The sequence below is a fragment of the Dermacentor variabilis genome, chromosome 1 (assembly GCF_050947875.1).
Source record: "Dermacentor variabilis isolate Ectoservices chromosome 1, ASM5094787v1, whole genome shotgun sequence".
NCBI classification, from domain to species: domain Eukaryota; kingdom Metazoa; phylum Arthropoda; class Arachnida; order Ixodida; family Ixodidae; genus Dermacentor; species Dermacentor variabilis.
Window position 1 is genome coordinate 26,103,859 of NC_134568.1, and position 21,615 is coordinate 26,125,473.

Sequence of the window (21,615 nt, forward strand, 5' to 3'; positions counted from 1 at the left end):
GCTGTTTACGCCGAATAAGCTTTGAGATTATTTCTAGAAGACCATCTACCATGCACTCTAGCTTGGAAGTTCTTATTCTTATTGTTTGTTTAAGAAGCGTGCCTTACTTGTACAGCTGTTGCTCCGAAACAGTTTAGCAACTGCAATTATAGCTGTCTCACTCAGCATCAGCAAACTTGCGCTGAACGGCTGTCAGTTGATTGCATTTTTAAACAAGGTAAAAAAGTTTAATCAGCGGGCGCTTCACTTGTCTCGCTAACTGTCAGGCAAGGCAGCAGCATGGCCTTGGCCTCAGGCAGGCATCAAAACTTGTCTGTCCTGCTGTTATTAAAAATGATTTCGCCCAAGTTTAGAAAGCGACTGGTCACATTCACCCAATTAGTTATTATTGCAAGCGAAAGGAACATTCGGAGCATTGTCGGCAAAGGACGTCATTTGTGAACTCCATTTTTCTACATCGCTCTCTCTCTCTCTCTTTCTGGGTCACGTGTTTCGACGTCGAGTGCTACAACAAAAGCGGTATATTCTGCTGCACAGACCGAGAGCGAAATGCTAGGAGGGAAAGCGTGAAATCAACAATGCGCTGAGGTAATTTCCCGACATCACTGATTTTGCCGCAGTTTCCCTCTCATCTCACGCCAGTGGTTTCGACATATCGTAGCTAAAGCTGCACTCTTATGCGGGAGCCTCCTGAAACGCCTCAACTAAGGCAGGAAAAAAAATAGGACGCTTCATTGGTTTGCTCTCCGGCGGTGAGCTCAGTACTCACGTGTTCGCACGCAGCTACGTGCACTTGGTCGCGTACCTCACTCCACTAGCACTGATGATCCGACTTGCACCATTCCCACCGGTTGTCGTCAGAGTAACTATACCCTAATTATTTGCTTCTGGCGTCATTTCTGAGAAATCATTGAGGCATTCTGCACGGTCTACCGTTTCTGCGCATATGGCCATCCACGGGCAAGCGAAATTTTTGTAACTGTGCACATCGGCTCCGCGGAGGAGGCTGTCTTCTTTTCATAACCACGTTACATCAGTCAGCCGGGAGTGCCCAGAAGTGTCCATCCTTTGTAATCATTCCGCACCATTACAACCTGGCCACGTTGACGAGTCAACCGCAACGATTATCAAGACCGGCTGCTCCAAAGCTCGAAGCCAGATTCATTCACATTTTCCCATTAGCAAAACGTATAACCATAGGCTAACGCCACATTGATATATTAGAGTATCGAGCTGCGTTTCGTGTGTTTCGCTGCTTTGCCGACGGACATTGCTGTGACACTAGAGACTTCCAGGCTGCCCTTCGTACGAGTGTGGGCAGAGATAACTCAGTTTTGCAAGCTGTTACCGCTCTGCTCTTTTCATTAACTTGGCTCTTCGTCTTGAATCATCGTAAAAGAGAGGCAGCCAGCAGATACAGAAAAAAAAAAGATAGGAGTTCTGTTTTTTAGGAATCGCGCACGATGTTCTCTCCACCACGGATGGGAAAAAGTAGACGGAAAAGTGCCACCATGAGATTAATCGTGTTGGCGATCTGCTTGCTGCTCGAGATCTCCGCTAGATGCTCGCTAGCAGAGAATGTTACGGGTGGCGCCGATGAGGAATCTGCGCCGTCGACACCAGTGACAACAGCTGCCGCAGATGCAGATAATAACACTGCTGACATCACGCAAGGGCTACAAAACATGATGGCCAGCCTCTTCGCCAGCGTACCACCGTCTCTGATGCGGAAGCTTAACGGGGCCAACATTCGGCAACAGTGCAGAATGGCCCTTCTCCGCACGGTGGTCGCCTTCAAGAAACCGGAGCCATGGGCGCTCAGACGTAAGTGAACACGCCTTTTCCCCTGTATATCGTGGTTGGTAAGTGAACGGCGAAACTACAGGAAGTACGCGCGGTACTGTCGTTGAGACAACCAGTGCACCAAATCGTAGCAAAATGAAGGTAGGTCGAGCCTGTCATAAGAAGCCTGGATATCGTCGCAAATATTGCGTTCGGTGTGGAGCTAAGAGGCACAGATATACTACTTCTTATGCGTTACTTTGTGTCCGCAGCGGTGGACCATGCCCAGCTGTTTAGCCCCCCCCCCCCCCCATTCTGTAGAATAATAATATTTAGCTGTATGTCACCACGATGTGGCTCTTAAACTTTTGTTTACGACCATTCACGTGCACTGTTGCTTCAGCAGGCAGCGCAGCAGAGGAGCATGCAGGCCTGTGATAGACAAAGCTTTCACCGTCCTGTAACGCACTAAATGAACAACCGCTGTTACTTTTTTTTGCGAGTATCTTCTACCGTGTCTTCCCTTTCTGTCGTCGCTTTCTTAATCTGGGCACGAACCAAGCCTCATGAAACAATTCAATTCCTTAGAAGGTAACGTTTCGTCTCGTTGCTCTTTTATCATCCTCACAGAGGTGAAAACGTGACATGACTGCACAAACTTCGAGCTGCAAAGAACATGTACGTTTCTGCATAGTCTTTGCACCAAAAACTGTGTAGCGCTGACAAAATTTGTGCCTGGTTTAGAGCAGGGACAATGATCCCTGCGTTGACGCCCTCGAAACCGATAGAGGGTCCAACAACAGGGTTCACGACGTGGTTTTCTATATTTTAAGGAGGATGTGTAAAACATTGAAAGTTTCTAACGTCGTCTCCACGACGTACCAGAAGCGTTCAATTGTCCGTGAAACTCTGTGACACTGGCCAACTCCGTGAAACTCTTGGCGCTGCTGCAGCGAAAGCGAAGCCCTGAGGGCAGTTCGGTGTACACGCGTCCCGTCAACGCACCAGCCGAAAACCCGAACCTCCCAGAGTTCTTTTTTCAATTGTGGGCATTTAGTAGGTACAACTAAATGCAACTACAAAGTATTGTGTGCGAAAAACATGTTTTGTCTGTTTGAGCATCGTTTGAATGCTACCCTTTAGGCAAAATAAAATTGACAAGAAAAAAAAAATCGCGAGCGCTGATACTTAATTCAAAGGACGCGGGATTTTTGCCTCACAAACTTAGAAAGAGTGTGATTTACTATGAACTATCCTTTGAAGGCCCCAACCTTATTTTTGATGTAGTTTTAATGCGGGCAGAAAAGTATATTTGGGGCATTTTTGAAATTTTAAAATGAATGTTTGATTAGTCTACGGCTGTTTTGTTAATAATTCTTGGCATTGTTATGTCCAAATAATTGTCTAAAATATTTTGGCACGCAACAACCGCAAAATGTTAGAGAAGAATGATCCCACGGTTTCAAAACTTGAATTTTTGTCGCGATTTCAATTGTAACTTACGCATTCAGGGGGTTCACTTAAAATGATGAAATGTTCCGTATTTCATAGCACATCTATCAATTTGTTTCAAAAGGTTTACTTCAAGTAATTTTTGCTTTGTGGAAAAAATTGTTGAACTCTTTTCGGCGCCGTTGACTAGCAGTGCATCTTCACTGCACTACACGTCTTGACGTGGCGATAAACATTACGTACTGACATCAGGTTTTTCTCGAGGGATTGTTACAGAAGTGCTTGAGACTGCCAGGGCTCCGTTTATTTAGCCACGTCTAATTCCCGTGTCGATGAATAGGAAGTCAGCCCCACACCGATCACGGATAGGGGACATTCGATGAAAGCGGTGGAATTGTGTACCTGCGTCTGATACGGCTCTTTAAAACCGTGGCGTTAGTTTGATTTCTTTTTTTTGCTTGTACAATAATTTTCAGTACGCACATGACCATGATACTTTTGACTTTTTCTTTTGCCCACTCTAATAGCTGGTCGTAAAGTGGTCTCTGTAAGTCCTTTGAAGGCTTGCCCTAGCCACTGAACTCTTGACAATGCTGCCAATGACATTGCAAGCAATTTTGCCATGCGGAGTGTCAAGAAAAAAAATGTCCGACGATTGCGATGCTCCCTAATGCGAAATTTGAGCGCAGCTGCGTACGTGTTTTCAATTCGCGATATGGTGAGACAAAGAATTTGAGACCAATATCACTGCACCGACTGGCAGTGGACCAGTGCCGTCAGCGCCTTTGCAGGGGGAGAGGAAGCATGAGAACGCTGGCATGGTGAGCGGCATCGGAGCCAGCTGTGGCGGACGACGACGATGAATGCGCGAGCAGTGGAACGAGCGTGTTCGTGCGGTTACGCCGAGGGACGGTGACGCTCAACCCAGCAACGGGCGCCTAAGAGATACGCTCTAAAAAGTTTAATTCTACAGAGATACTGTAGTCACGTGCGTGGTATGAGAGGTTTAGAATATTCTTCCGGCTCTCGTACTAGGGTGAACCTCCATTAGCAGTTTTCTAATTCCGTGAAACTGTTGTTTTGTGAATCTTGAAAAATTCAGCTCAGAACGCTGACACTGTGGTGTGTTTTAGGCAGTATGTAATGATCACAGATGTCATCACTGCTTTCATCCGGACGGAAGCATGCGTCTGTAGCGCAGGCTGTAGCCCGTTCGTTCGTCCAATGAAAAGACGGGAGCATACTGAACAACGTAGTGGTAATTTTCTGCGAAATCCACAAAAACAATGACCTCGCCTTCTTTTTTGTAATAGTTTTTGGATCCCGCTACTATTATACATGTTGTTTGCTTATCGAATGATCAACTTTCAAATCCTGACTGACTGAATAAACGGAGGCATGGAAGTATCAAACATTCTACGACGCTCCCGTGGCGCAAACGTTGTTTCTCGCCACTCCAATGCGTGTACGGCAATGAACGCGCGCTGTTCACAGCGCGGTATGAAATATGCACCAAAGTTCAATTTCTTCTGCCTAAAACAAATAACTCTGGTTAAGCTTTCTGAAAGAATGTATTAGGTGTTCTTCTGTGCTAGTTATTTGGACACAGGACTGCCAAGAATCGTGAACAAAGCAACTATGGATGAACGAACTATGTATGAAAATAACAAAAAATGCCTCAAATTGACCGGTTAGCCAGCTTACAAGTAGATCAAAAATAAATAAAGGGCCTACAAACTAGAGAGAACAATGATTGGACCTAGATGGTTTTATAGCGCTGGCCTGTACGTTTTATCGCACGTGTATTGCCTGTGAAGGCAACTTTTTCCCGCCGGAGAATCCGATGGCTGCAGCCAAAGGCAAAAATGGATGACGCGATCGTCACGTTGAGGCCTCGTAGTACGACCTCCGTGACTTATAGGTGGCCACATCACTTCAGTGGAACGCGCAGTGTTCCTCGTGCGTCCGACCTGTCGTACGCATCGCCGCTCCTGCATGGCTTCGCAAAGATCAGCTACTCGTCCTTCTCCTTGACGCTGTGATGTAGGGATGAACAAACTGCACCCTTTGTGCGCGGTGTGTCACATACCTGGGCGTGCATATATGAGCATCAAGCGAACATTGGTGCGAGATTCGTGTGACCACGGAACGTTCATGACACCCTGGACAATTATAACCTGGCTGCCGTTATAGTGACCTTCAGTGGTCAGTGGTGGACGACTGAACGATGACAATCTGTTCGGTGTCGCAGACAGGACGTTCTCGTGGACGAACATATTAGAGGAAGTTAGCTGTGGTTCCCTTGATGCCGCGTCAGTGCGAATCACAACAGGCCAGATATACATGCTGCCGCAGGTGGCTTCCCCTTGCTGCGATTCAAGCTTCTTTCTCCGTCTCGTTCTCGTGATCTGCGTGGTTAAGGAGTAGGACATGAGCACCCTATTCATACGGGGGGGCTTCACAGACATGGTATGCTTAGAAACTGAGATGTGCGTCAGTGTAGTTCAGTGTTAGTTCCACATTTTGCCCATTTATTTCTCGAAAGCCCCATCAGCTGCTTTATATAAGAAAAAAAAAAGCTCGTTTGCATTGAAGCTTGACCTCTCATGTCTCACTTCTCGGCTCTGCGCAGCGAAATGGCCGCTCCGCTATACATTCCAGTTGACACATAGACACTGCGTATCAGAATCGCCTTTGCTATAGCCACCAAAGTACATTTCACAATAGCTTACTGGGCTCCAGCCCACGAGCGCCGCAGGCGCTTGCAAGAAATAGGCTCTGAAATGAGCTTTAGACTCCTGAAATTTGATGCAACAAACCAAAAAAGACTCGCTGCATCGAATTCCTCTTGGTGTCGTCATTCACTTCTCTTGGTGCCGTCATATGGTGCACTGCACATAGTGCATTGCACCATATTTTGCGGCTGTACGCGTGACATCTGCAGACGCTGGCCACGTTGCAGGCACACATCGGCATGCAGGCAGTGGTATCGTGAGCGCGTGGCAGTCACTAGCTACGCGGGTGTTCGGACTATTTGCGAAGAACTGGACTGGCTCTTGGCTTTGCGCTCACCAAGAGCAATGGCTTGGTGCAAATGAAAACAACGTGCAAATGAAATGTCACAAGTGATATGTAGAGGCATGCGCTGATCCTGTGCAGCGACATGGTTTCTAACCGTGGTCACCTCATCAAAGGCAGCGAGCGCATTTGAGTATCGATCTGTCATTTCCAGCAACACTTGTGCGCATGATGGAGTGTAATGGGCAATATTATGCTGCTGTAAACGTCACCAAGCATTTACAAATTAATTCATTCAAATTTTGACATAGTGACCTCGAGGTAAGTCAAATAAAAATTGGCGCGAGGGCGACCTTCTCAAGATTTCGTATTGTGTTTTATTAATGGTTACATCGCCCTCGTCTCACGTTCACCACATTCGTGCCTATATGCCTCGTGCATTTGTTGAGTGATTAACAAAGAGTACGTGTGTTGGCGAGTTAAGTCCGTTCCGCCTATAAAGCCCGCACGTAATATAAAGGCACTGGTAGATGCCGATGGAGGAAGCGCATGTATTTTTTGCTCGGTGCAATCGTGTGACCCTCGAATAAAAACACCATTCTCGAGCAAACGACCTTTAAAAGACAGTCCACTTGCATTATTGGAAGTACATTCGTACTAGAACTTCTGCGGATGGTCAGCGCATGGGTTATGTTCGTTACATGCGATCTGTGACGCATTCAACATGGTAGGTAAACTTATTAACATAGCATGTTCTTTGCCTTGAATAGCAAGGAAGGTGAGATCGATATCTTTGGTCGATTAAGCAGCATTCGTCAGTGACAAGCGAGCGGATAGCTCCTGTCGCGCCATCGAGAGCTTGAACGCAACGTTCTTCTATCTTTTCTTTCTTTTTTGACATCATTGTACAGTGGCACTGAGCCGTCATTCTTTACGAGCGCAGCTGCAGTCACCGCTGGGCGCTCAAATAGACGCTCCGTAATGGAACTGGAAATTGCAAAAGCAACCGCTTTACGTCAGAGCGAGATTTGATTGCACTTAATCCGCTCACTGCGGTCATACGGTCACCGCTGTCGCGCATCGTATTGTGCGCCGCTATGCTGCTTGAAGCCGCATGATTTGAAAAGACAATTTCTGCCTGGTGATTTCTCGCTCGCTGCGCTGAATTTCTCCGTTTAGAATGACCACCCGGAATGTTTACCATCTAGAGATGGGTTAAATGGCGTCTCACTGGAGAGGTTCGAAGCAGTACGCCTCGAGCCACTCCAGTTCACTTCTATGCAAAAAAATAAAAAAATAATATTAATAACAAAAATAAAATAAAATAAACGCATTAAAATACAAATAATAAAATAGAAAGGACGCCATAGCGCGCCCGAGCACTAACACATACAAAAAAGAAGCAAGAAGAAGGGACATGAACAGCGATGGCGTGGGATTGCATAAAATGGTCCCTAGTATTTTGAGCGTCTGAAATTCATCAGATGGTGAAATGAGCCGGGCGTTCCCCTCTCCCAGAGCACATTTGATTTCGTGACCTCCTACATTCGGTGCGCGGGAAGACGGTGCGCATCAAACCATCGTCCTTCTCGGCTCATCCTCGCATGAATTCCCTCGCACCGACAGCATAAACCGTGCGCGGGGCGCGACGGGATCTTGTCGCACTTGGACTTTATACTTAACACTACGGCGATGGTGTAGGCGCGAATATTCGCCGGGAGTGTGCATATAATTGTCATCGCAATAAAAGAGACAACAAAAGTAAATCGTGACGTGCTGTCACAGCAACAGCAGTCTAGGCCCCTGGTAATCTTGCACGCTGTTTCAAACATTGTAAAAGCAGCCAAACACCCGCCGTGATGGCGTCGTGATTTTGCTCTGCTAAGCCCGAGGCGCGGGATCAAATCCAGGCTGCGACGGCCGCATTTAGATGCAGGCGAAATGCAGAAACACCCGTGTACCATGCATTGGGTGCGCGTTAAAGAACTCTAGATGGTAAAAAATTAAAATGTAACCCCCCTACTACGGTTTGCCTCACAATCAGATCGTGGGTTTGGCACGTAATATCGCAGAATTTAATTTTTATAAGAAAACAGTAGATGGCACTGCAAGTGCTGTTTGTCCGCGGAGCGGCTCTGATCAAACTGTGCAAACGTAAACAGCTATAGCCGTCAGATCTTAATAAAAAAAATTCTGGGGTGCACAATATTATTATGAGGCACGCCTTATATAGGGAGTCCCAGCTAACTTTAGCCAGGATGTATAAAGAAAAAGAAGATATAAAAATACGTGGCAAGATACCATTATAACAGTGACTGTGTTCTGTTGCCAGACCTCTAATGACCTAGCACCGTATGTCTTATAATCGTACCTCGCGATGTGTTTATCATTTTTTTTTCTTTAGACAGCTTGGCTATCCTTAGCTGGGACACACGGTATAGTGGGGGACTCCGGAATAATTTCGACCACCTTGGATTCTTTAACTAGTATCCATTGCACGGTACACGAGCGTTTTTGCACTTCGCTCCATCAGGTCTTCATACATTAAGGGCGGGAAGTCGAGGCAGTCTTTTTTTTTTCCTTGGTGTTGTGTGTGCGAAAGTTTGTCTCAAAGAACGACAGCGTGGTCATACCTTGCGTAACCTTAACGTGGCCGTGGCAATGCAGTGTTCGACGCCACGGGCAAATACCCGACGGGCGTACTACAAGTTACCCGCGTCGACCTAGGAGCTTTCGACGAGTGCATCGAGACGGAGGTGCGTGACAGCTCTGGAAATGTGAGCTCACGTGGCCAGTACTGCAATTTGCAGATCCAGCCGAAGAAGGACGCTCTTGGTCCGAAGGAGATGGAATTCTTATCGGCCATGGTGCATCCTAAGGTAATGTAATCCTACTATCCGGTGCCCCATCTACGTGTAACCGATATTCTATCACAAATATTCCGCCCCAATGAAGACTTTCTACTTTCCCGCGAGTTTCGCTTTAGACGAAAGGGTTCTCGGGCCGCTGCCCTGCATGTACTGGACGATTCATCTAGAAACTCGTAAAATTAATTTAAACGTGGCATGAGACAAATATGATTGGATTGTTACATTTACGCTCCTCTGCGATGACGACCGCTGTAAGAATGGCTCAGTGCACTCATGTGAACAGTAACAAACTAAACTATGCCCTAATTACTCTCTCACGGCAGAGTCCAGCTGACGGACCATCGACTTGATTTACAATAGATTTCCACATACTTAAAATCAATCAACAGACCTCAACTTAGAATAGTTTAGAAAGTATGACGAGTTACTGTATCTGTATAAGTAAAAGGTAGTCGGTTCTCATTGTGACAGGGAGACTTTTACGCCTACTTATCTGCGGTTGGGTTAGACGAAATTCAACAAATATCTTATTCATGCGCCTCTGACGCTTACAAATATCACCTGAATATGCATGTAGCAGAAAAAGATATTTAGTCCATGAGAACTAATTCACAGCGCATATAGCTTTAAAATGTTTTCCCGTCCTAAAATGCGAAAATAGAACAAACTACGGTCTTAATATGAGCGATTTGAAGCTAACGTCCTATTCATATCACTTCTCGACATACTTGCTAAACCGGGGCCACGAATTTGCTCTTCTTCATTTGTTCACATGCATGCATATATGTTTTCAGTATACCTTTCATCTTTGAATGTTTTGTTTTCACCATAATCAGTCTTATTACTTTCTTAAGCACTGGCATAAAGCCGCAGTGAGCTGTTTCATGTGTTTCTGGTACTGCACAAACGTTACAATGTCAATAACTCTATCTATCGATTAGCGTCCGCGTCGAAAATAATCATTTACCAGGTGCTTCTGATATTGTGGCTCACCGTGCCATCCTGGACGCCTTAGAAGCTGCTGAGGCCAGTGGACACGTCTTTCGATTGATACACAGCTCATCTGTCCGAACAATCTTTATTTCGACTGAGGACAGGACCAGTGCCTTCTAGATGCACCTCTCGTGGTATTCCGCTAGTCGGAGTACTTAGCCCTACACTGTTCAACCTGGTGCTTGTAGGTCTCGTGGATTCGTTGCCGCAAAATGTTGTGTTATTACAGACGCGTTCTTGTGTCTGTCATGTGGCATCGCTGCGCAGTTGTATGGATGCGCGTGAAGAGTGAAGCTCTTGTACAGTGCTCTGAACCGAGAAAAGGGGTTCCAGCGGTCGATTGAAGTAGAAAAGGCTTTTGAACAAAGCAAAACGTGGCTCACGCAAGATACCGTCTTGGCGTATTATGACCCGAAGAAGGAACTGGGACTAGCTTGCGATACATCACCATATGGTTTTGGCGCCATACTTTTCCACAAAATTGGGAAAAACTAGAGGCCAATTGCTTACGCGTCCAGAACATTGAGCAAAGCTGAGCAGGGCTACGCTCATATAGAAAAAGAAGCCCTCACTGAAGTATTCTGGCTCAAAAAGTTCATTAAGTATCTCTATGGCCATACTTTTGTCATTTATTCTAATCGTCAGCGCAAGAGAAGCCCGTTCCGCTGATGTCGGCAGCAAGAAGGCAACGCTGGGCGTTATTGCTAGCAGCATACGATTACCAGTGGGTGTATCGAAAAGGCAGTGCTGTTGGAAATGCTGACGCTCTTTTGCGCTTGCCGTTGCCAAACGAAAAAAAAAAGATGTTTCGGATTATGTCCTTTTCTTTTCTGCCGTTGACCAGGCGCCATTATGTGTTGCTGATATACAGAAGCGAACTCGCATAGATCCTATTGTGCCAGGGCTTGACTACAAATTGAATGGCTGGCCCGCGTACGTGAAAGATAGCGCTTTGTCTGTTTATTTCGTTAGGCGACATGAATTGTCCATCGATGAGCAATGTGCCACGTGAGGTAACCGTGTCATCATCCCTGAATGTTTACGTGACCAAGCGCTCCGCCTATGACACGAAGGTCACCCAGGCACGACGCGCATGAAAATGCTCGCTCGTAGCTATGTCTGGTGGGCGAGGTTAAATGATGAGATTTATTGTCTATAGTTCAGCGATGCAGCACTTGCCAGTTGACACAAGATGTTCCACGAAAAGTACCATTGCTGATATGGGGGTGACCGATGCACAGGTGGCAGCGAGTGCATCTGGACTTCGCTTTCACAGAGAACCAGTGGTTGTTGGGGTCAATTGATGCGCATTCTATGTGAGTGGAGGTCACCCTGATGACAACCCCCGACAGAACCATCGAAAAACTGCGCAGTGTTTTTGCAGCACATGGACTTCCAGAGGAAGTTGTAACTGATAGTGGTTCACAGTTCACGGATTCTGCATTCAGTGACTTTCTTCGCAAAAACGGCGTGAACCATACTAAAACGCCGCCTTACCATCCGGCATCGAATGGAATCACGGAGCGACTCGTACAAACCGTAGAGAAAGATCTGCTTCGACAGCTATGTGACGAGGAAAAGGGGTGTGTGAAGAGAAGCTTACAGGATCGTTTAGATTGGTTTCTTTTCGGGTACAGGAACACACGTACTGCATCTACGGAGAAGACCCCTGCAGAGACGTTTCTTTCGTGGAAGCCGCGCACCCGTCGTACTTTCCTGCAACCGAGTCTAAAAGACCGCATGCATAAGTGATTTTGAAAGGCAAGGAACACTGTAGATGAAAAGCGAGGAACCTGGCGGTCCTTCAGGCTGAATGACCCGACCCTGGTGCAAGGTCGGCGCTCCGGCGATGAGAAATGGCTACGCGGCGTCGTAAAGTAGCGATGCAATTCTTCAACATAAATCATACAAGTCGGTTAAGAAATCAGGTTAATTCATGCCAACAACTTGCGCCCACCCTTGTTGCCTGAGACCGAGCCATTACTCAAGGGTATTCCCCCAACGTTTATAGAATCTAGTCCTGAATATCACCTGTTGCCTCCCCAGAGCCTCTTTTAGAGTCTGCAGGGCTGCTACCAAAACCAGCTGCGACTTCAGAGAACTTGCCGTCTTCATCCCGTGCTACTATTCGGGACCACAGTGTTACGATACAGTCCCCGCAAGGTGACACCGCGTTGGATCCGGAGAAGCAAGCTCTTATAGACGCAGCGCCTACGCCGGAAAGCCTCCTGGTCGGTACAAACCGTAACAAAAAAGAAAGGAAAAAGGAAAAAAAGGGGAAGGAGTGTTATCAAAGACGCGTTTTTGCGTCTGTGATGTGGCGTCACTGCGCAGTTGTGCGCGCGCGTGTCACATCTTCGCTGGCGTTCCGCTTGCTGGCATGCCTATATAAGCACCGCACACTGCTTTGTTTATGGTTCATTCTGTCCGTTACCAACTAGCTTGCCAAATAAACAGTTTGATTCCGTTGCTTTATGGCATTGCCCGCCGCGGCCACAACACAGACCGTACAGCTCTCCCTTTATATGTGGACGATATTTGCATATGGGCAACAGGAGTGACCCACATACAAATTCGCGTGCAACTTCAGAAGGCTTCGATGACAGTGACGACATATCTAAGAAGGCAAGGCCCACGGAACTTTCACCTGACAATAGTTCACTCGTTGCTTTTACTCGCAAAGGGATGACTCCATACGCTTTTCGGATAAATGGTCAAATTGTTACAAATAGACGAATGCACCGATTTCTTAGTGTCATCATCGATAGGGACTTGTCTTGGAGCCCCCACGTCTCGCAAGTGACAAAGCGATTAACCACTGTAGTGTATTTTTTCTTGCGCTTCTTGGCGGGAAATCCTGGGGCCCTTCAGTACGTAGCATGAATGCTGCAATTATACAATACACTATTTCTGGGCTTCCTGTACTGAAATTATCTGTAATAGCTAGGAAATACTTGCGCAACAAATATTTGCAGACTTGAGAAGTGTGCAAGCCCAAGCATTCAGAACGTGTCTTGGTCTCCTAAGCAGTTCATCTCCAACCGTTACAGTGGCCATTGCGAGATACTATCCTATTGCAGATTATATTGCTACTTATTCCCTGAGAGCGCACATTCGCCATCTGACTCGGCTTCCCTCAAACCGTCTTACTTGCCTCTCAGCAATGAGGCCACATTCAACATTTGCCATAACAATTGCAAGACATTAGTCTTACTTGCCAGCACAATTCACGCCTGCAACATAACTGTCAGCCCCGTTGTGGTGTCCGCATCGGCCTAAAGTACAATGGGCGATTCCGGGCAATATCAATAAAGCTGGAGTGCCATTGCAAGCTTTAACACAAGCAACCTTGGAACATTTTTACAACGTGCACAAAATCGCCAACGTGCTCTCACAAAGATCGTTCGGTGAAACTCAACAGCTCTGCGGCTGCAGTCATTATCCCGGCGAAATCTGAAGAAACCAAGTTGAAGGCACCATATATTAAAGCATTGACGGGCGCAGAGCTCGCTGCACTCCGAGCTGCACTTGACTTTATTAGTCCGGAGCCATCCTAACAATGGACAGTTTTCTGCGACTCCAAGGCATCTCTCTAAAGCATACATAATGCAATGCACCACGGACCCAATGAACTGGTCTCGAAGATTCGACCGACTTATCATCGCAGCCATGACAAGTAGCATGGCGTACTTTTTGAGTGACTTCAAGGACGCTGCAATATCAGCGGGAATGACCACGTCGACGAACCCGCCTGATCTGCACTTGAGAGCGGTCGATGCTCATTGATTCCGCTTTCGTGAACTGACGTTGTGGCTTGGCTGCGCTCGATGTCCCGAGAATGTACATTGCCCCCTGTGGAACTCGAACGTTTTAACCATGTGTCGTTTACATTCCTTGTCCCCGGATATGCAGCTACGCTTACCGCCTGGGTTATTACAACGCGAAGAGACGTAAAAGTAAAAAGAAATAAAAAATGGCCGCAACATGAAATCAGTTGGAAGAAAACTTGGCATAGGACAGGCAAGATGTGTGAAATGAGAGTTACGCAGGGCAATATCATCAGCAATTTCTATGATATATTAAAAGCAACAGAATTCTATACTGACCTGGGCAGAGCAGCCACGCAACCTCCATTGGAAGTAGTGATGAACAGGATACAGAGGCTCCTTCTATTACTGGCGAGGAAGCTGGGAGGGTGTTGCAAAACATGTCCACGGGAAAAGCGGCAGGCGAAGATAGAATAACAGTTGATTTAATTAACGATGGAGGAGCTATTATGCTTGAAAAGCTTGCGTCCTTTTATATGCAATGCCTCGCGGATTGAAGTGTTCCAGAGAGCTGAAAGAATGCCAATATTACACTAATCCATAATAGGGGAGATGTTAAAGAATTGATGAATTATAGGCCCACTAGCTTGCTTTCACTATTGTATAAAATATTCACCAAGGTAAATTCCAATAGAATCAGGGCAGCACTTGACTTCAATAAACCAAGAGAACAGGCTGGCTTCAGGAAGGGATATTCTGCAATGGATCATGTCTACGTCATCAATCAGGTAACTGGGAACTCTGCGGATTACTATGAAACTCTCAATATGGATTTCATAGAATATAAAAAAAAAATCATTTGATTGAGTATAGATATCAGCAGTCACAGAGGCATTGCGTGATCAAGGAGGACAGGAGGAATACGGGAATATCTTGGCCGGGAAATGTCTACAAAGGTTCCACAGCTAATTTGCTTCTCCACAAGAAAAGTGGAAAAATACCTATCAAGAAATGGGTCAAGTGAGGAGGCACAATATTTCCAATGATATTCATTGCATGCTTAGAAGAAGTATTCAAGATGTAATGGGTGTACTGAACAGTTCCGAGGGTAATGTCTGTTCGTAGCCGAGAAGACAGGTAAGCAGAGCAGGAACAGCTGGTTGCCCGAACGGCTCACACTCGTGCTAAGCACTGGCGATCCGGCTAGCCCATTGGTTGCACAGCAGGCATGGAAGAGACGATCTGGCTGGCCTTGTTCTTGTGCTCTTCTTCTTCATTACCAAGATATTAAATTAGGAATAATTAGGACTGATGATCAACGGCGAATATCTCAACAACCTTCTGTTTGCAGAGGACATTGTCTCGTTTAGCAACACTGGGGATCAATTGCAACAAATAATTGACGACCATAACCAAGACAGTGTAAGAGTAGGGTTGAATAATAATATAGAGAAGACAAAGATATTGTTCAATAGCCTGGCAAGGGAACAAGAGTTCATGATCGCCAGTCAGCCTCTGGGGTCTGTACAGGAGCACGTTTATCTAGGTAAATTACTCAGGAGGGATGCTGATCATGAGAAGGTAATAATGATATTAATACTACTTTATTTCCATTCAGATTGTGATGGGGGAGAGAGAGAAAAAGTCCGAGATGGCTTGACTAGCTCCCCCCTCCCCAGTAGGATATTACAGGAAATTGCAGAAGGAAATATACAGAGGAAAATTTACAGAAGAATAAAAATGAGGTGGAGTGCATACGGCAGGCATTACCAAATCCTGACTTGGAGCTTACATTGTCAATAACTAAAACGTGTACAATCATTGCATTCCATCGGTGCTGACACATGGGGCAGAAACTTCGTGATTAACAAAGAAGCTCGAGAACAAGTTAAAGACCGCGCAAAGAGCGATGGATGGAAAATTTTATGCATATCGTTAAGCGATTGGGAGAGAGCGATGTGGATTAGAGAGCAAACGGGGATAGCCGATACTCCCGTTTGACATTAAGAGAAAAAAAGTGGAGCTGGGCAGGCTATGGGCAGATAATTGTTGAATCATTAGGGTTGCAGAATGGGTGCCACAGTAAGGGAAGCGTAGTCGACGACGACAGAAAATTAGCTGGTGTGGTGAAGTTAGGAAATTTGCAGGCGCAAGTTGGCATCAGCTAGTGGAAGACATGGGTAATCGGAATTTGCTGGGAGAGGTCTTCGTCCTGCAATGGACATAAATGTTAGCTGCTGCTGCTGCTGATGATGATGATGATGCCAACCAGACTGGAACTGCCGACAGCCTCACGTACGACACATGCGGCTGTGACGAGATACTGGTTCATCGTATTAGTTTGCCCGTGCTATAGCACCGAGAGGCAAGTGATATGTACAACGCTGGGTAGACTGGGCAATCCTTCACTAATAGCATTAACGTCCAGGCCAGTGCTCCCAAAGGAATTCAACGTAGAAAGCTTTCTTCGCGCTGCTCAAGTTCCCGAGGTCGAAGTGCCTTCATGACCACCGTATAGTGTGCGCAGTTTACATTGTTCATGCTCGTCTCTCTTTCTCTCTCATTTTTCTCTCTCTTTCTCTTTTTTCCCTCCTAACCCTTCCCCCCTACCCCCCCCCCCCCCCCCTCGTCCAGGATAGCCAAGCGGAAATGCCTCTGGTTAACCTTCCTGCATTTCTATGCATCCTTTCTCTCTCTCTTCTTACGCGCTAGTGGCGCACCCGGAATCAGGCAGTGCTACGATTGTCGCGAGGCTTGTTGCTGCGTGAGAAATTGCCGCGATGACAGCATAACGACCTGTTTGTTAATCTCGAATGTGGACTACGTGCGTTAAGCACAAAACTCGTTTGAATCCTTCGATATGTCTGCACAGCGCAAAGGTCGAGGACAGAAGATAGGTCACAACACAGGCTCTGTGTGTCCTCTACGCTGTGCAGCCCCCCCCCTCCATGTTGATCAATCACCAACTCGCCCATGCTTCCACTTTATCAAGTGTAAACTTTGACATTTGGTGCAACGCTTACAGATTGTGCTTGCCGTTGTCGCCGCCTCCCAGTTGTTTTATTTTCGTTCGCCCAATGAGCAGCTTGTTTGTTCAAACTTGCCATTCTTTTCTGCCTTCGTGCCATCAGTTCCACAGGATAATAATACGGAAACCTATGCGTAAATGATTGAATTCGGCATTTGCGTGTATGAAATACTGTATGAGTACTGCCATTTCAACATTGCTAGAGAAGCTCTCTGTCAGAAGAGGACTTCCTAGTGTTGTCCTAAGAGAGTAATTCAAACAGCTGTATCATATAGCGCTGGCGGATCAATATACCAGACAGCTTTTCTTTATTTTGGCTTGATTCCTGTTCATTTAGCAGAGACCTACGCCTGTCACAAATGTTGCCACCAAATGTTTCTCTACTAGCGACCGCTAGTGCTGAAAATACTTATGTCTTTTTCAGATTCTTGATTTCATGGGAGCAGTCAAGGAACAAGAAACACCTTTGATTCGTATAGGCATATGCTTTCTAGACGACTGCAACGAAAATGATCTGCAAGCAGTAGCTGACGCAGGTGAGTTCCACGAATTCAGTTCATGTGGGTTTGCGTGAGCAAGCGAAGCGGCTCTAGTTGGCAAATTTTCCCGGTCATGTGCTCTCGTCAGTCGCTGAAACCGTCTTAAAGAAGATCCGCTTAGCCGCGGGTGTGTGAAAAGTCATAAATATGTATTAGCACAAGAATTCCCACGAGCCGAAATGCTAGCCTGTCAGTCAACGTCAAATGGGCTTGTCAACGCCAGAGAAGCTTAGCAAGCTTTGTAGCAAGCTCACCTAATCTGAACAGCCATAGCCACAAGGGTGAAGAAACCAGCAAAGCCTCTTATTGTGTCATGCGCCATAGGGTGTAGCTTACAGCGTACCTCTGTCATGGGGGCTGGATTACATTGGCCAGGCGGGAGAATGAACAAACGACTGGTGGAAAGAACACAATAAAAGAAAGCAGCAGATCGAACGAGTTGGAATCTACATACAGCGAAGCTTTGTGTGAGTGCATAAAGAGCCGAAACACGAGTCTGGGTTTACTCTTGCCCCCGCACGGCCGCCGCCTCCGCCACTGCCGCGGATGGATGGATGGATGTTATGAGCGTCCCCTTTGGAACGGAGCGGTGGGCTGCGCCACCAAGCTCTTGCTATTATACTGCCTAGTGCCCCACTTAGGTTAAAAAAGTAAAAAAGAACAATATGGACTCCCACGACCAAATTTTCTGACCCCCTATTGCGAACTTTGCTTTTATGCGTCTCCGTTGTTTGTCGTTTCCCTACTTTTCTTCCACCAATCTTCCAATCGCCTCTTACTAATCTCTATTGTGGACATGTTTACTTTTCCCCTGTTCTCGCTGAATCCAACGGCTTCAAGGAGGCCAGCGGTGCCCAAATCGACCGCTGGGCAGATGTCCTCACATTCTAATGAAACATGCTCCATCGTTTCCCTAACTTTACCGCAGCCCAAGCACACGCTTCTTCTTTCTTCTTATATCTCGCTTTATAGGCGCGTGTTCTAAGGCATCCTGATCTCGCTTCGAAAAGTAATGAGCTTCCCTTTGAGTTATCGTAAATTGTGTCTTTTCTGATTTCGCCTTTTCCTCTTAAGTAGTTACTCATGGCAGGTTTCTCTCCCATTGCCGCCACCCATAAGATTATTTCAGCCACTCTGACTTTCCGCTTGACCTCCTTTGTTGCTGTGTTGCCCACCCTACAGGCCGCATACTTGCTGGTAAGCTTCTTAGTTCTTTTCCTTCACTGTGAATCAATGTTTTTCCTGTATAGATACATCAACACTCTCCCAGCCCATTTACTTTCTCCAATATTCCTCAGTCGTTCTTCATAATCAATTTTACTTTGAGCTTCCCTCACTTCAAAACTAGTCCAGCCCATATCACTTTGCACAGCTTCATTTGTAGTCTTCCCATAAGCGCCTAATGTGAGGCGTCCCCCTGACCATTGGTTCCCATCGAGTTCTGATTGTACCCCTGATTTCAAGCAAACAACCGCATTTTCAAAAGTAAGCCCTGGAACCATTACACCTTTCCACATACCCCGGAGCACCTCGTACCTATTGCATCCCCATAGCGCTCTGTGCTTCATTGCGGCTGCATTTCTCTTCCCCTTTACTGTTATTGTTTTTCCCTGTGTTTTCATATATCTATTGCCTTCGTTTATCCTCACCCGCCGTGGTTGCTCAGTGGCTATGGTGTTGGGCTGCTGAGCACGAGGTCGCGGGATCGAATCCCGGCCACGGCGGCCGCATTTCGATGGGGGCGAAATGCGAAAACACCCGTGTGCTTAGATTTAGGTGCACGTTAAAGAACCCCAGGTGGTCAAAATTTCCGGAGTCCTCCACTACGGCGTGCCTCATAATGAGAAAGTGGTTTTGGCACGTAAAACCCCAAATATTATTATTATTATTATTCGTTTATCCATATACCAAGGTATTTATATTCTCTTACCCGAGGTATTTCCTGGCCCTGTATTGCCACTTCTGTTCACTGTATTCAGTGAATCTAATGCAGAAAAAGATTTTAAAAGTATTTGGTGAAAGACGACATGCTTTCACACAACCGAAACAACGAAGCCCCGCTCTTCATTTTCGCACATGCACGTAGCAGTTAGCAATTGAAATAATGGCACTTCCTGTCATGTAGCGGTTCAATCTGTCTTAAGGATGACGTTAACGAAAGGTAATGAATCAGGATATTGGGTGTGCGGCCGCCTCAGCACCGCTGAAGTCGAATCTGTGCGTGCTCGGCCAGCTAAACATAGGGGAATAAAGCTCTGTTGGTGTCAAAGGTCTCAGCTCTAAGTCAGTGCGTCTGGAGGTAGTGTCATGAATTCCGTCTACGCAAAATGACCGCGTGCAAGTTCAGATACAGTGTAGTTGAGACACCAGTCGGGTTTCTTTAATGTTCTTCTTTTTTTTCAGTACAACCCCCTATGGCAGAAATTCGGGTGTCGAATTGTGTTACGGCGGAGCCCGAGCCGTGGAGCTCACTTCAAATCGGAATTGTGTAAGTTGTTCTCGTATTACCATGTCCACTAACAATGGCTAATATGATTTGTGAACTTGCTCGTCTTTGTTGAAACTTCTTGAATCGAAATTTGTGTGGAAGGTTGTAAGCAGCAATATTGATTATCTATAGTAGCGGACAAAACGATATATTTTGCATTGTGGGTCTTTGGAGCTAAACTGTTCAGAAAGCTTGCGCTGTTTTATGCCAGCCTCCTATAGCCTACAATAGGCTCTTCAACACTCACCGCCATGGTATTCGCACTGATAGCCTATTCATCGTCTACACAACATGTGTATTCCAAGAATTCATCACAAGAATGCATCAAACGTATTTTATAGGGTGTCCCAACTATCATGCATCAAGATTCAAAAACATCCGAATGCCCCGTAGCTGTGCATAACCAAGATAACATCGTCTGCTGTCGCTTGGAGATACTCAGATTACTTTTTGCATTCTGCCTGTTTACATAACTATAATTAATTATTTAATTATATTTTCAGATATTGCAATTAGATTAAAAGTGGCAATGAGAAAATTGTAGAGCAACATGATAAACTCCCGATACAGCCTTCTGTTGCTCAGTACGGGCTGCATAAAAGTGATTTTCCGAGCGTGAAAGAAGCCCGCGAATACGCGCAAAGCGCCTCGCGCGGCCAGTCGCGTGCTAATTTTTTGTGTATTCGCGGGCTTTTCTCGCGATCTGAAAAACACTTTTATCTGATGTAACACGCTCCTAACAAACGCGTACATGCGAAGGCACACTCTGCTTGGTTTAGAAGAGTGTGCATTTTAACATGCGCATGTATGACCACCGCGTTGTGATTCCTTGCACCGATTGAGTCGGATGCGCGATCAATTAATCAATTATGACATTGGAAATATTCGCGACAGACACTTCGCTGACCTGTCAACACCGTGACATTGTCGCATACACGAAAAGGTGGCATGAAAAGATAACAGTCTTTAGAGCTATTATGCAGCTTCCATACCACACCCCACATTCATTTGAGTGCAATAAAGAAGGCGAACCCCTCCTATAATAAAGCATTTGTTGCATAGTCTGCGATCAAGCATAGACGTAAACTGTCTTCGCAGCGTACACGGAACAGTCACTTTTCACCAAGCAAACGATTGAGTGATTGAACGGGCACATGAGACTATAGGTGGGAATGAAAATAAAGGGAGGGGAGGAGGGGAAGGGTCAATAAGAAGAAAGAACGAAGGAAAGGAGGAGGTGGGCGTGGCCCAGCAGTGCTTTGGGATAGCGCGCGTAAGCATCAACAACATCACCAAAAATGAAAACACACGAGATCACACTAGTAGTGACGCAATAAAAACAACGATACATAGCATAAAAAAAGCGCAGGAAGCTAGAATTCAAATAGATATTTGCTAGTCGATTAAGGATACTTTGACGGGATGTCACTGTCTTTTATAAGAACGCTGTTTGCAGCCTCCGGATCACATGCAAGTGCACGCTGTCGTGGTTTTCGCCTTGTGTACATTTGTGAAGCTAACAACAAAAATAAAACTAAAACTCTCGCTTCATTGACGACTGTTCTTTCTGTCCTGCAGCGCATTCCTAATTGTTTTAGGCGTCATTATAGTTGGCGCCACGATCGTCGACCTTACCATTGGTTCAAAGTCAAAATATGTGGAAAAAGGGGGTGAGTAA

General features: G+C 46.1%; 1 protein-coding gene across 1 annotated transcript; it reads left to right on the plus strand.

Moving 5' to 3' along the window:
• Nucleotides 1-1,490: 1,490 nt before the first annotated feature.
• LOC142569575 (uncharacterized) lies at nt 1,491-21,615 on the plus strand. The gene is made up of 5 exons (XM_075678621.1): nt 1,491-1,824; nt 8,920-9,131; nt 17,335-17,446; nt 19,853-19,937; nt 21,516-21,615. Exons 1-5 carry the CDS (start codon nt 1,512-1,514, stop codon nt 21,613-21,615), a joined length of 822 nt encoding a protein of 273 aa, XP_075534736.1. The 5' UTR covers nt 1,491-1,511.